This window comes from Microchirus variegatus (assembly GCF_963457635.1).
Source record: "Microchirus variegatus genome assembly, chromosome: 2".
NCBI lineage: Eukaryota > Metazoa > Chordata > Actinopteri > Pleuronectiformes > Soleidae > Microchirus > Microchirus variegatus.
In genome coordinates, this window is record NC_139803.1 from 20,450,448 (window position 1) to 20,465,880 (window position 15,433).

Genomic DNA, 15,433 nt, shown 5'->3' on the forward strand with positions numbered 1-15,433 from the left:
TACTAAATCCGGTCAAATGCTTTGTTAGCATCGAGGGAGAGCAAAATCTCTGCTGTAGGTGGAGTTTCCAGGGAATAGCAAAGTCCTTCTTTAAGTATACATAAAAGCCTACAGAAAGTAAATGCATTTTATTTAATAAGTAGCTTCACACTACACACGGCCAAATAGGGTGCAAGTCAGCCCAGCGCAAAGTGAGTAAAAAATGATTTAAAAATAATAATAATTTCAAAATGAAGTATTTTAATTTTTTTCAAAATTGTTCATCTTGAAGTTTGGAAGAAGCCACTACATGCTTCAAATCACAGTATTGTGGGTCTTAAAACCATAAACTTTGTATTTGAATTAAGGTTGTTTAATCGCTCTGAATCGATTAGTTAGGGTGTGGTGATATCACATTCAAGAGCTTTAGTTGTTTTTTCAGCCAATCAGCTGACAGTCACGAACAAAGTACATGGCTAATTAATATGCACGAGGCAGCTGCAGTGTGTGTGTGTGTGTGTGTGTGTGTGTGTGTGTGTGTGTGTGTGTGTTCACCGTTGAATGAAGATGGACAAGGAACAGAGAATAATTTAACTAACTTCTTAACAAAGACAGAGACAGCCACCGATCTCACTTCTGCTATGTGAGTGGACTTGTTAGCATTTTAAGCTAGTGATCTTTATGCTAACGTGTGAGCATAAATGTTAGCAGACTTCATCGTCACAAAAACAACAAACAGATGGATTATTCAAATGCCGAAAGAGAGCAGGGAAGACAGTAGTTGTCTGAGATGATGACATGACGCCAGCACCCCTCTATCTTCTTAAGGAGTTTTCATTAACGTCATTAATCTACATAACGTTAGTGTTCAGTCACATACAGGTACCTTTTTTCTTTTAATAATCCACTTTGTGTTTCAGAACCTTATGTGGCTGCCTTGTAATTCACTAGCTTCAGGGCAGGTACAAACATGTGCTGGTGTGCTTAAATCATGTGTGAATGACACAGCTTTGTGTATGAAGTATTGACTGTGATGCTAATGATTTACCAACTAGCTGAGAGTTAGCACATCATCAGCTCATTCAGTAACAGACTGATCCATCCACACTACACCACAGAGTCACTTCAATGAATTTCATTAGTGCCTGCGGCGGCAAAGCATTTTGATTTGATATTAGAAATATGTGTCTATCTTTGAACCTTCTCTCTAAAGTATATAAAGTATATTTTGTTTTTCATATTTATGAAACAACAAAAACAGATGATTGAAATACAGTGGTATATCACATCTGAGACAAACACGGTGATATTTGAGAAGTGAAATAAAGTTTACATGATTTACAGAAAGTCTGCAATATCAGCAGATTCTGGAGAACAATGTCCAGGAATCAGTTGAAAGTTGAAGGTTGAAGTTGTGCCAGGGCTGGATCTTTCAACAAGAAAGCAACCCTAAACACTTTTTACAACACTCATAATCTACTAAGGCATTCATGCAGAGGAACAAATACAATGTTCTGGAATGGCCATCTCAGTCCCCAGACCTGAATATTATTGAAATCGTGTGGTGTGATTTAAAGCAGTCTGTCCATGCTCGGAAACCATCAAACCTGACTGAACTGGAGCTGTTTTGTAAAGAAGAATGGTCCAAAATACCTTCTGCCAGAATCCAGACTCCAATTGGAAGCTATAGGATGCGTTTAGAGGCTGTTATTTCTGCAAAAGGACGATGCACAACATTTTTCTTTTGTGGTGCCTAAACTTATGCACATGCCTAATCTTGTTTAAATAATTCTTGCTCACTTTCTGTAAATCATGTAAACTTTATTTCACTTCTAAAATATCACTGTGTTTGTCTCCTATACTTAACTGAAATTACTTATTCAAACAACCAATGATTTATAAAGAAAAATCATGAACATTTACAGGGGTGCCCAAACTTGCATACCACTGTATGACTACACGAGTAGTCATACGATGATAACAGAATAAGCCACCCCCCCCCCTCCTATATTTTTAAAGTTATTTAATTTGAAATCTTAAGAGGATATTATGTCCAGTTTTTAATGTATTATATGTATTGTTCTGTGTAGCAGTGTAGCTCACAACAATAGTATCTGTGCTCAGAGAGGTGTGGTTTCACTGACAGCTTTGACCAGGAGGGGGTTGTGCTATGTGAAGATTCTGTCTCTCGGCTCCCAGAAGGTGTAAAGCCCAATTTATACTCCTGCGTAAAGTGCTCTGTGTAGGTTACGCAGAGTCCTCTGCGTCGACGGAGTGCCTGTCAGAGAGCCTCTGCGTCGTCTCCGACTGCACAAAATATTGTTTTAGTGTCCGTCACTCCGTCAAGGGATATCGGAGACGGCAAGAGCTGCGATTGGTCCTCAGAGGTGGAGCTGCCAAAATATAATATGTCATATCTTAACACACACAGCACATGTTTAGACTCTAAATGGCCAATTTCTCGCCTCAAATTATCTTAAAACTGCGTTCCGTGACACAGAAAAGTGAGAAATGGCCACTGTTTCAACAACAACAGTCTTTCTCTCTTGGACGCCATTGCTCACTGTATCCAGAAGCACAACAGCCTTGGGCAGCGACCCCTACTGATCAGGCGGGAAATTGCAGCGCGTATCCATCACCACGACGCAGAAGTATAAGGCTCGAGGTGTCTCCGTGGTTACGCAGTCGGATAACGCATTACACAGTTGGAGAAGTATAATGTGGCCTTAATTCTTTGAGGCTATTATCCGATTTGCATGTGTTGGACATTTTTCGAAAGCTTTGAAATCACACATTCTCAATCTGTAAATAACTCAAAATGTCCCTTGGTAGGCTTGTGACCGGTTTTGTCATGGCTGGACACATATTTATGGGTAAATCCAATGAAACCTTGACGTTTTTTTTTGCCCCAAGAACATCATTAAGCATGAGCATTTACAGCAATCACTTAATTTTGCATAATATTCGCAAACACATCCAGACCTTAAAGGGACAATATGTAGTATTAATGGGTTTATATTACCCAAAATCCACTTTTTTATACATATTATGTGCTCCTGCATTGTCTAGTCGCTGTATAATATTCTTTGTTTCATTTTCGTAGTGTTTCAAAAAGTCATGTAAAATAACATGGTCGCAGGCCGCGGTTGCATAGCCACTGTAAGCAGCGAGACGCCATGTCTCTGCCGGAGCCTGTAAGGACAAACGCGAGAGAACAAATCAAGCGTCTCTTTACTTGTAGCGGAAGTCCCGCCTCCACTCTCTCCGCTTCGTCTGCTACGGCCGCGGTAGCTCGCCCTCTCCCTCACCTCACGAACCTCATCTGCTGACACGGAGAAAGACAACGAGGACTACATTTGACCAGCTGCGGATACCGTAGCGCTCAGGGAAGGGAGGGGGTGAGCAGAGCAGCAGGTCTTTGTTGTAAATTTCAGCCTCTCCTCTAGATGTCACTATAAACTACTTACTTCCCCTTTAATTATTAATAATCCAGTACCTGTAAATAATAATAAAAATAATACATACAAAAAAAACCTCAATGTATGCATCAAAAATAATTTTAATCTCATTCCTGTCATCCATTTTCTCAGCAGTAACACATGGGGGATGAGTGAAATAACGTACCTTTTCCTTCACTGAGAACCTCTGCAGGTTCACACCAGCAGTCAGAGTTTGGCTCTCTGGGTCACCAGATTGCCTGGAGGGAGGAAACCACACACACCATTGGATGTTTTTTTTGTGAACAGGCTGAAGACAGTGCATTAGAGTGTTTCCAACTTGAATTTTGGTAGTTACACTGGGTAATCCTGGCGCAAAATCAGGCGCAAAGGGCTTATGTTTCATTTTTGAATTGTTTGCAGGTGTGTTTTGAGTGTAACATCAATTAAGGCAATCAGAGTTTTTCATTTTATTCCCAGGTATTTGTAGTACTCGACCACATCCACATCAACCCCCTGGATGGAAAGAGGGGTCACTGGTGTCTTGGACCTCCTTATATCTACAATCAGTTCCTTCGTCTTTGTCATGTTTAGTTGCAGATGGTTCTGCACGCACCACGTGACAAAGGAGTCCACCACAGCCTTGATCTCATCACCCCCTCTGATGCATCCAACTACAGCAGAGTGTAAGAAATCATGTCTCGCCCGAACAGGTTGGTTGTAACAATACTGTTCAAATTTGGGCTACCTATGATCTGCCCTTTGTCTTCTGCTGGAAGAGTCAGCCCCTAGACTACAATGGGGGTCAGAGACTACTATCAATTATAAAAGAAGGAGGAAGGGAGAGGCTCCAGACAAATTTAATTAAATCATTGGAATCCTGTTAGAGACAGAAGATGATTACACGTTCATTGTTTGAAGAGATAATGAACGTGTAACTACCTTTAACGCAATAAACCAAAGGAATGTATCAATCCGAAAGACAAAGAAGACCTTCCCATGTTTTTTTCTTACACTGGCGAGCTAACCAATGTGTGAATTTCTGACAAAAAGAATAGGGGAATATGGTAAAGTATGCTAACCAATATTTTTGTTTCAGAATGTTCACACGCTAAAACGACCTATAGGGAAAGGAATTGCCAATTGGATTGAATGAGTAGGCTAGTCAGCTATGTCTTTGTGCATAGACCAGCTCTGATGACAACTTCACAGAATTGTAATGTAGTGGATTGCTAAAGCTAAAGAAATTACAGGCCTAATTAATGATTATCATCTGACATAGAGAAAGATGGTAAATGTTTTTACTGGTTACAAATGGTGATTAAGTTTAACTGGTTATGAATGGAGATGAAGTCAGTAGTATTGATAAAAGTCTCACAATTTTGTTTGAAGATTCTAGAAGTTAGTGAATCACTAACCCGTAGTAATGTGGTGGCAAAATTGTGTCCAAAAGGTGTTTTCCTAAAGGAATTGGAACTAGACGAGCAGTGTTATTAAAGTTGTTATTCTAAGGTAACTTAATAGGATACCCGACGTACAGGGTAGGAACATTTTTGGACAATTTGGCTGATAACAAAAAGTTTACCAAGATGGAAACCAAGATTGTTAAATACATTGTGAAACATGGTTCTATTGGACTTTTTGATGGAATAGAAAATGTTAGGCATAATCCATTTGAATGGGCAGCAACACGTCTTGAGGATCCTGATAAACAAACCAAGAACAAGAAAAAAAATGGTTGCTAATGCTATGCAGGGACTTTTAGCTGCATACAAAGTGACAAAGAAGCAGTTAGATGATCTAAAAACACAGACAAAGAATCAGTTAGATAAACTGCAAACAGAGAGAAATGATCAGTTGGATGAACTGCAAACACAATTTGATAAACTGAATGAATTGAAAACACAACGAGAGGAGATGTTAGTGGAGAGGTGTTCATTGTTGAAACAGAATGAAGTGCTCAATTTGGATAATCAAACATTGATTTCCAATGTAGAATTGTTGTCACTACAGTTGCAGGAAGCAATAATATGTCTTGGGAAAAAGATTTCTGCTGATTCTGAATGTGTTAGTGAAAGAGGCAGTAGGCCTACGTGTTTACATAATGAGCAGAACTCACAAGCTACAGCTAAATTTCCCATGACACCCATTCATTCGACTACAGTACATACGACAGAACAGAGCATCGCAATTTGAACTCTGAGTTTTACTGATCTGAATGCCATCATGGCTAAGGTTGGTGAATTTCTACCAAATAAGCATGATCCTTTAGAGTTTCTCTATGAGATGGAAATTTGGGTAAACAATCTCAGACTGACTGATTTTGAAGCCTGTCTTGTACTTTTTACATTTTCTTCCAAAGTAAGGGACAGAATTGCAAATGTTCAGGAACGTAAAATGGCATTGTTAGATGTTTTGGGAGTACCATCTTTCAACTTGGACAGACTTGTTGAGGTGAAAATGAAGGAAGAAGAACATCCTGTTGGCTTTGCAAATAGATTGTTTGAAGCATTCCAAACATATGGGTTTCCTCATAGCACAACTGAAGATGTTAACTACAAATCCATGTTGATCAAGAAATGTGATCCCCAGATGCACGCAGCCATAAACATGCATGTAACACACCTCTCAGACTATGATGAAATTATTGATTAAATGACCAGATTTTACAATAATTGTCCCCAAGATAAGAATTCCTACTCAGTGGCATCAATTGGAAAAACCTTGCAGAGGAGAAAGCGAGAGGGCGTTGTCTGCTATGGGTGTGGCAAAGTTGGCCACTTAGCTAGAGATTGCCAAGACAAAAGACCCAAACGACAGGATTTTGCCTGCTATAAGTGTAGCATAGTTGGCCACCTGGCGAGAAATTGCCAACACAAGAGACTAAACCGACAAGACTTTGTCTGCTTTGCATGCCATCAACCAGAACACTTGGCGAGAAATTGTCAGAACACAATGAACAGACGTCATATTGTTTGTTTTTTTCATGTGGAGGAAGGGGGCACAAAATTAAATGGTGCTTTTCTTCACAAACAAGAAGAAAAACATATCAAATGTATTTAGCACAGGTTCAAGACGGAAGGCCTGAAAAAGAATTCATTCACACCGGACTAGATGGGACGGCAATTCAAGAAAACTTTCAGATACATCCAAATTCCAATGTTCTTGATAGTTGCACATAGTGACAAAGGACATATGTGCACTAGCAAAAATGGGGGAAGGAGGACATTTGGATAAAATGTTTTAATGTGAATTGGTCACTCTAAATTGACCGTAGGTGTGAGAGTGTGAGTGAATAGCCGTTTGTCCCTATGTGTGTCCCTGCCCCGCCTATTGCCCTATGTCAGCTGAGATAGGCACAGCACCCTCGTGACTCTCCAGTGGAGGATAAAGCGGTAGATAATGGATGGATGGATGGTTTAATGTATCTTGTTTGATAGTGACATGACTCTGGTGGGGGGGGGGAGGGGCTAATCGCACTCTTAAAAAAAAAAAAAGACCCAACGAAGACGATGTGGCGAGGCATCCCAATAGCAGTCCTGTTGGCAACAGAACAGAACTAAGAGGGTGTCAAGAGAAAGGGGGAGAGGACAGTCCCCAGGTGTTGCAGACCAACCTGTCCGACACACAGTGCTGCAGGCACACATACTGTGGTCTTCCAGTGAGGTAATTACAATCCAGGACACTGGTGGGGATCCACCAGTGTCCTGGATTGGAGTTCCAAAGTTTTGTTCTCTCTCCAGATGGGTGTCTTCCTCGCTGCCTTTAAAAAGGCAGTGGTGAGGCCCCTTCTGAAGAAAAGCAATTTGGATCCTGACATTTTCACCAACTGCCGACCTGTATTCAACTTGCCCTTTTTAAGTAAAGTTTTAGAAAAGCTGGTTTTTATCCAATTAAATTATTTTTTAAACAGCAACAATATTTTAGAACAGTGTCAATCTGGTTTTAGGATGAATCACAGTACCGAGAAAGCCCTCGTAAAGATCGTTAATGATCTCAGGTGTAACATGGACTCTCAGAAACTCTCAGTCCTGGTTCAACTGGATCTAAGCAATGCTTTTGATACAGTAGATCACAGATCGTCACTTTCTTGTAAGTATGGATACATGTTCCTCAGGGACGTGTGAACTTGAGTGTGGGGTGCCCCAAGGGTCAATTTTAGGTCCAATACTTTTTAGTTTATATATACTCCCCCTTGGGGAAGGCATCAGGGGGCACTGCATAAATTTTCACAGCTACGCTGATGATACACAGCTTTACATTGCCGTGTCTCCTGATGACATAGGGCCCATTGATTCCCTTTTAAACTGTATCTTAGATATAAAGTCATGGCTGACAGAGAACCTCTTACAGCTCAACCAGGACAAAACAGAGGTTATAATTATTGGTCCTGAAGGCAAGAGAGATAAACATTTACAAAAACTAAATGCTTTTAAACATTCACATAGTGTGAAAAACTTGGGTGTTCTTTCTGACTCTGAGCTTGATTTTATTCCACACATCAGAAATACCACAAAGATATATTTTTTTTACCATCTTAAGAATATAGGCAGCGTAGAGTTAAGCGACAATACCAGACAAAGTATCACGGTTCTGTTTAGTATCGCGATACTGCAGCCTTTGTTTTAATTATTATTATTATTATTATTAGTTTTATTAACTACAATGTATTTGTACAAGTTATAAATACTTATTAATTATTTATAATGTTGTTTGGTGCATGATAAACATAATACTGGTGAAGTTAGAATAAGACTGAATGGTTTTAGTTCATAACTGGACCAACAAGAGCATGAACAAAAGCATATAAGCAATAAAAAAAAACAAATAAATGAAGTTAGAATGTATATGGTTGAAATAATAATAATCATTCAGTTTCCTTTGCACATTAATTTATGTTTAACTAATATAAATAATCAACTTAGGATAACAAATCCACTATCTTTAAAAAAATATATAATTGACAATAACGCTTCTTCTCCACCTTAATAGACCATAGAGGACAAAATACAATAAACAGGAACTGATTTATGTGAAAACTATATTTTTTATGCATTTTCTATGTGCTTTATAATGTGATATCCTCTAACTTCATTCCTCAGCCTGTACACAGAGCCTATAGCCTAATATTAGCCAATGAGAAAATAAACAGGTCTTACTAACCTGATATTCCACATATAAATCTGTGTGACGACACTGCCGGTGTTTTATGAGGTTGGATGGGTTCCCTCCTCTGGCTCCTATAGCTTGGTGACAGTGCCTGCACAGTGGATGGCCATCATCTATTGCTTTACCGTCTGTGCCTTGTTTAAAGCCAAAATAGTTCCAACTGTGACTTTTGGAGTTTGTTTTTTGGAGCAAAGTTAGCGATGCCACTGACGATGGTGCCGCCGCGGCAGACTCGCCACTCTGGCCCGGTGCTTCTGCCATGGTGAGTGTGTTGTTGTGTGTTTGTGACTGTAAACCGTGTGCGCGTCTCGCCGAGAAAAAACTTTAGCTTGTTGTTTGTTTTGAAGCGAATTTCATTCGAAGCGGAGCTGTCTTTATGGAGTTTGTTCTTTCCGGCAGAAACACACGAACAGCCAATCAGCTAACAGACGGCGGACCCAGCGTGTGAAAACAGCCTATCATATCCACAGACGTCACCAGTAACAAGCAAACAGCCAATCATTCAGCAGCTGTATAGTTCGTTTGCAGTAGTTGGTGGGTGTATGTGTCGGTGTAGCATTTGAGTGTGTGTGTTACATGAGGGTGCGGGGAGTGGGGATGTTTAAGGGGTTTGTTTTATTTACTTTTATTTTAATGTAAAGTACTTTGTGCTACATTTTTACATGTATGAAAGGTGCTATATAAATAAAGTTAATTTAATTTAATGAAGGACTCCACACAGCTGGGAGTCACAGGCTTTGAGGACCTGGGGGCTCACCTCATCCAGTACTGCAGACTTGCCTGAGTGGAGTCTCATCAGTTGTCTCTGGACCTGAATGTCAGTGAAGGTGACAGGTGTGGGAGGGTGTCAGGTCTCACATAGGCAACAATGTTGTAGTGAGGAGGAGGGGGGAGGGAGCGGAGTAGCTGGGGGTTGCAGGCCAACTACAGGTAAGAATGTTGGAGGGAGAGCAGTCACTGCAGTGTCGAATCTGTTGAATAACAAATTCAGCTTGTTGGCCCTTGTTGGTTTAGCGAAAGTGATTGTTATATAGACACGGGTAGTGCACACCCGTTAACAGGGGGGCAGAGCGTCACCATGACAACATTCACGCCACAGACCCGCCACTTCCTCTCCCCCTCCTTGTTTACTTTTAGTTTTCTTTGTTTACTTCCTATTTCCCATGCTGTCACCAGCTGAAAGGGAGGAAAACACCCCTCTTTCTTTTATAAACACACAAGCACACACACATAGCTAGTCCCCTGCACACACCTTTTAGTTAATTTAGATAAAGAATTAACGTTTATTGATGTGTTGTAAACAACTATAATACTTTAAGAAATGTTTGATCTTGTTTATCTAAAATACTGTTCTTTGCCTTTTCTCTTTGTATGCCTGTGACAAGGGTAATTGCAAGAAGCCAGTGTACAATCTCACACCTTCTGTTGTGAAGTGACAGAGGAGGTGTCGCCACACTCCACACCAGAAGGGGGCATGGGGGTGCTGGGTAATATGGGGACGACTCAGAGGGTTCTCTATGTTGTGGGCAGAAAAGTTGTTGTTATATGCCTGCCAAGTAACCTGTTGCTGGTACTAATAATAAAGACAGTTACAGAGAATAAATAAGGCTTGTTTCTTATAGCATATGAGGATACCACATATGTCGACACGGATAAAAGCGCTGGAAAGTTAGGTGCCGGGTCGGCTTAGCGAGTGACATTAAGAAAAGTTGTTACTAAAACGAACTAAAAAGATGCTGGTGACGACGATGGAGGCTATAGTGGGTGCGGTGGTGCCATTTGACAGCAACTCACAGACGTGGGAGGAATACTTTGAGGTTTTGGACCATTTCTTCATAGCAAATGACATAAAGGAGGCAGAACGAAAGAGATGGGAGCACAAACCTATGCCCTGATGAGGAACCTGCTGAGCCCGAATAAACCGGGAGACCGCACCTACGAAGAACTGGTAAAGTTGTTAAAAGAAAGACCCTTTTTCAAGAGTCCGTGAGTATGTTCTCAGAGGATGGCCTGAAAATCTGGACAGTAACTTTATTCCTTACAAATAGAGACAACAGGAGCTGAGTGTGCAGGACGGCTGTGTACTGTGGGGAGCTCGCATCGTGATCCCGGGGAAGGGACAAGCTCTTTTGATGGAACAATTGCATCAGTCACACCCAGGCATGAGCCACATGAAAGGTCTGGCCAGAGGCTACATGTGGCCAAACATGCCAAACATGTACATGGACATAGAGAAAAAGGTAAAGGCATGCACATGTCAGGAACACAGAAAGGCACCGGCCTCTGCACCACTCCATCCGTGGGAGTGGCCGGAAAAGCCATGGAGAAGGCTAAATATAAATTATGTTGGTGCTTTCATGGGAAAACTGTTCTTACTGATTGTGGATGCTCATTCAAAATGGTTAGAAGTCTACCCAGTGACTTCATCCACTTCAGCATCCACGATAAACTGTCTTAGAAATTGTTTTAGCACACATGGGATCCCAGAGATGATTGTCTCAGACAATGCACAGTGTTTTGTCAGTGAACAAACCAGAGAGTTCTTGACAAGGAATGGAATGAAGTGTCAACGAACACATGAAGTGTCTTAGATGAACACATTAACACTGCAAAATTCTATTTTAATATGTTTAAGTTTAATTTCATTATATTAAGGAGCACAAGGTTCCTCAGGATAGAGAGGAGTCTTGATGCACATACACTATATGTTTACAAGGGAAGTCTGCAGGCCTGCCTGAACATTGCCATGTTTGGGCTTCAGTTAGCCAGAACATGGATGCATAGGTTGAGCAGATGTTCTTGTATATGCAGTAAAGGGGCCACTATGTGAGACTGAAGATAGAAGACCTAATAAGGGCAGGAGGTGATGTATAGTAGGATGGCCAAATATCCTATAATATGTATGGTCTTGCTTACTGTTAGTCAGTGCTTCTTAGGATTTTGGGTGAAGCGCTGCCAAGCAACTGCAGTGCTTGGAATTGACACTTGACTTGTAACAGAATAAAGATCTCTTTGTTTGGTGAAATGTCTTGTGTCACGGAGTCTCATTCTGCATCATCATCACATCACCTGTTCTCAAGAAGAAGGAAGCCTGACAAAACAACACACGTGACTTCAGCACCGTACCACCCATCTTCTAACGGCATAGCTGAATGTGCGGTGCAAAATTTCAAAGACCTCATGAAAAGGTACGTCTCACCGATAGTCCGGCGGAACTCAGTGCGATCAGCTGATCTCTGGAGTAAACAAAGCAGGCAGCATGGAGTTGCTGTGTCCTATCTCTCAGAGACAATAGAAGTTCCGCAGCGATTAAAAAAAGGAAAAAACTCTCTCAACCAACATGTTTTGAGAGGGAAACTACTTAAACACAAGTTACTAGACATACAACAAAAAAACGTATGAGAAATAAAGTAAAAGTTTAAAAAGTGTAACAGGAAAAGTGACTGAACAGGAGCGACTGTAAAGGGCTGCATGCCGGTTGACACATAGAGAAACACCTTCAAAAACAGGGGCACCAAAAAACAGATCATAGGGACAAATTAAATGTTCTTGTCTGTCAGGTAAAAAATAGATTTCATTAGATTAGATTGTTTTAAGGATTTATACACATATGACAAAAATAATAGAAATGACCCACTTTTAGACACCAAGCTTAAATGGTAAGTAAGAGGGCAACAGGTCTGCATGAGTCTATTAAAATGCTTTCTTGTCATATTTAGCTTATCTTTTATTATTTTGTTTGTTTATGAGCTCCACATGTGTCTGATTGGTGTTTTTTTTTTTTTTTCTGTCAGTGTATGACCAGTCACACTGGCTGATGTCTTGATGGATACCTGGGGTTTTGAAGCAGAGCCTTCAGGACACTCTCCTGGTCTCCAGGCCTGATTGCCTTCTTGTTAACCATCTCATTGACAACCTTTTCAGTGATGGTGGCCAGGGTCTGCTCTTCACAGTCGAAAATCGTTACACCTTGACAGAGGAAAATGTTGAAGAGGGATAAGGGAAGATCATGAAGGGGACAGCAGTGTAATTGTGGTTTGAGGAGAGTTACTGACAACATAAGGAAAACTGCTGGTCCTAGAACGTCATGTTTTTTGACTGCAGTGTGTGCACCATCTGCACAGAGAACTACACCTGGCTTGTGTGTTTACTATTGCTGTGAAAAAAATAATGGTTTAAATGCAGGGGTCAAATTCACTATTATTAATTCCTGTGTGTGCAAACAAAACTTCATGGAGCTATTGTAAAGTTGTTTATTTTCTCTATGGACTTTCCAATCCAGACTTATTAAGAGGGGAAAATCTGCTGTAAGCCATGTTTTAAATGAATGAATGAAGTACATCCAGCTACTGTATAGACCCCTTGTTAGTCTATGTCGCGTATACTGTAGACTGCGCGTCACCTTCTCTCTACTGCGCATGTCGGTTGCAGAAAGCGTTGCTGTGAGCAACAGGTAAACCAACAACATATCTTGTTGTGCTGTCGGTTGCACGAATCGTTTTAACAAACAAAACAAAAAATTTAACCGGATACCGTCAAGTTGCACCCCTTTCAAGGCTAACTGGAGACGTCTTTGGTTGCAAGCCATCAGGAGGAGCAAATGGAACGAGTAAATGATAAAAGAAGCAAGAATTTGCAGTGCAGACGTCATATCAGGTAACGTTACGTTAATTTTTGGCCTCAGGTAACAAGCTAACATGAATGAAGTAATTATTACTATGCATAAAAATGTTAAAAAAACAACGTTTGAGAGCAACAGCGTAATTAAACTCAGTCAAACTACACTAGCTTAGGAGCTAGTGTCTACTCGCTAGAATGAATCCTGGCCGGAGGACCTTTGCTGCATGTCACACCCCCCTTTCTCTCCCATTTCCTTGTCTATTCACTGTCAAAAATAAAGGTGTCTATGCCTAAAAAAGTGACAAATGATAAAACAAGTGCAGTTGTGCAAGTATACATACCCTGGCAGAATTTATGATTTCTTGGCCATTTTTCAGAGAATATGAAAGATAACACAAAAACGTTTCTTTCACTCATGGTTAGTGGTTGGCTGAAGCCATTCACTCTTTTTAAATCATAATTACAACACAAACTATCCAAATGACCCTGATCAAAGGTTTACAAACACAGGTAATTTGGCCTGATAACATGCACATAATTTGACACAAACAGGTTTGAATGGCTATTAGTTATGGCTATTATTATTATTAAATTAGTTGGTGTGTATAAAAGGTCAATGAGTTTCTGGACTCCTGACAGACCCTTGCATCTTTCATCCAGTGCTGTACTGAAATTTTTTGTCATGGGGAAAAGCAAAAGAATTGTCAAAGGATCTGCAGGAAAAGGTAAGTTGAACTCTATAAAACAGTAAGGGGATATAATAAAATATGAAATGAATTGAGAATGCCAATCAGCAGTGTTCAAATTCTAATTAAGTGGAAAATGAGGGCTTCTGTTGAAACCAAACCACGGCCAGGTAGACCAAATAAAACTTCAGCTACAACTGCCAGGAAAATTGTTCGGGATGCAAAGAAAAACCCACAAATAACTTCAGGTGATATACAGGACTTGTGGTGTGTGGTTGTTTCTAGATGCACAATAAGGAGGCACTCGCAATAAGATGGGCTGCATGGTCGAGTTGCCAGAAGAAAGCCATTACTACGCAAATACCACAAAGTATTCCACTTACAATACACCAAACAGCACAGAGAGGAGTCAACAAGGCTTATGAAGAACGGCGCACCTTTTATCCTATAAAACACGGTGGTGGATCACTGATGTTTTGGGCATGTGTGAACTACAAAGGCACAGGTCAGAATTTGGTCAGAATTGATGGCAAGATGAATGCAGTTATCAAAAAATACTGGTGGAACATTTGCACTCATCAGCCCGGAAGCTGTGCATGGGACGTACTTGGACATTCCAACATGACAATGATCCCAAACACAAGGCCAAGTCGACCTGTCATTGGCTACAGCAGAACATGTGAGTTCTCCTGATCTCAATATCATTGAGCCACTCTGGGGATCTCAAACATGCACTTCATGCAGGACAGCAAGACAATTTACAGCAACTGGAGGCTTTTTGCCAGGAAGAATGGGCAGCTTTACAATCTCAGAAGATAAAGAGCCTCATCCACAACTACCACAAAAGACTTCAAGCTGTCATTGATGTTAAAGGGGGCAAGACATGCTATTAAGAACTGGGGTGTGGAAACTTTTGATCAGGGTCATTTGGATAGTTTGTGTTGTAATTATAATTTACAAAGAGTAAACAGCTGTTTGACAATAAATGGCTTCAGCCAACCACGAACCATGAGCGAAAGAAAAGTTTTTGTGTTATCATTCATATTCTCTGAAAAATGGCCAAGAAATCATAAAATTCTGCCAAGGTATGTAAACTTACAAGCACAACTGTATATACGTATCCTAAGAAATGGTTAATAAAAACCTCCTCCTGACAATAACACTGATTTACCTCACTTACCTGTGTTCATGGTGCGTCGGAGCTGGATGAGGCTCTTAAAGGTGAGGTATGAGATATGCGGGGACACCCATATCCCTGCCTGAGGGTCAAAGCTGTCCTCATATCCCCCCCATCGGCCTGTCTCCTGCCAGTAGGTCTCTTGCTTCTGGTCCTTCATTTGCTCCCTGAGCTTCACGTACCTCTGAAGGCACAGAAAGACAGAGGTACAAATGCATCAATATGTTTGTCAGAGTTTGTAAGTTTGACAGAGAGTGTTTAGTGAGGGTTTAGTTGGTTTACTAATTATTAGAGTATTTTACAGAAAAAATCCAGTATGAATATAAAAATGACCTCTGGGCTGAATATTCCATCCTCTGCCTTTT

General features: G+C 40.6%; 1 protein-coding gene across 1 annotated transcript in view; it reads right to left on the reverse strand.

The window, feature by feature from the left end:
• Positions 1-15,228, reverse strand: part of slc4a1b (solute carrier family 4 member 1b (Diego blood group)) — a gene marked incomplete at both ends in the record, with an annotated part of 37,659 nt that extends 22,431 nt beyond the window's left edge. The window contains 3 exons of the mRNA XM_083910672.1: positions 3,604-3,676; positions 12,419-12,554; positions 15,072-15,228. Of these exons, the coding sequence (XP_083766798.1) occupies positions 3,604-3,676; positions 12,419-12,554; positions 15,072-15,228 (366 nt within the window). The remainder of the gene's footprint in view (positions 1-3,603; positions 3,677-12,418; positions 12,555-15,071) is intronic.
• Between the last annotated feature and the right edge of the window lie 205 nt (positions 15,229-15,433).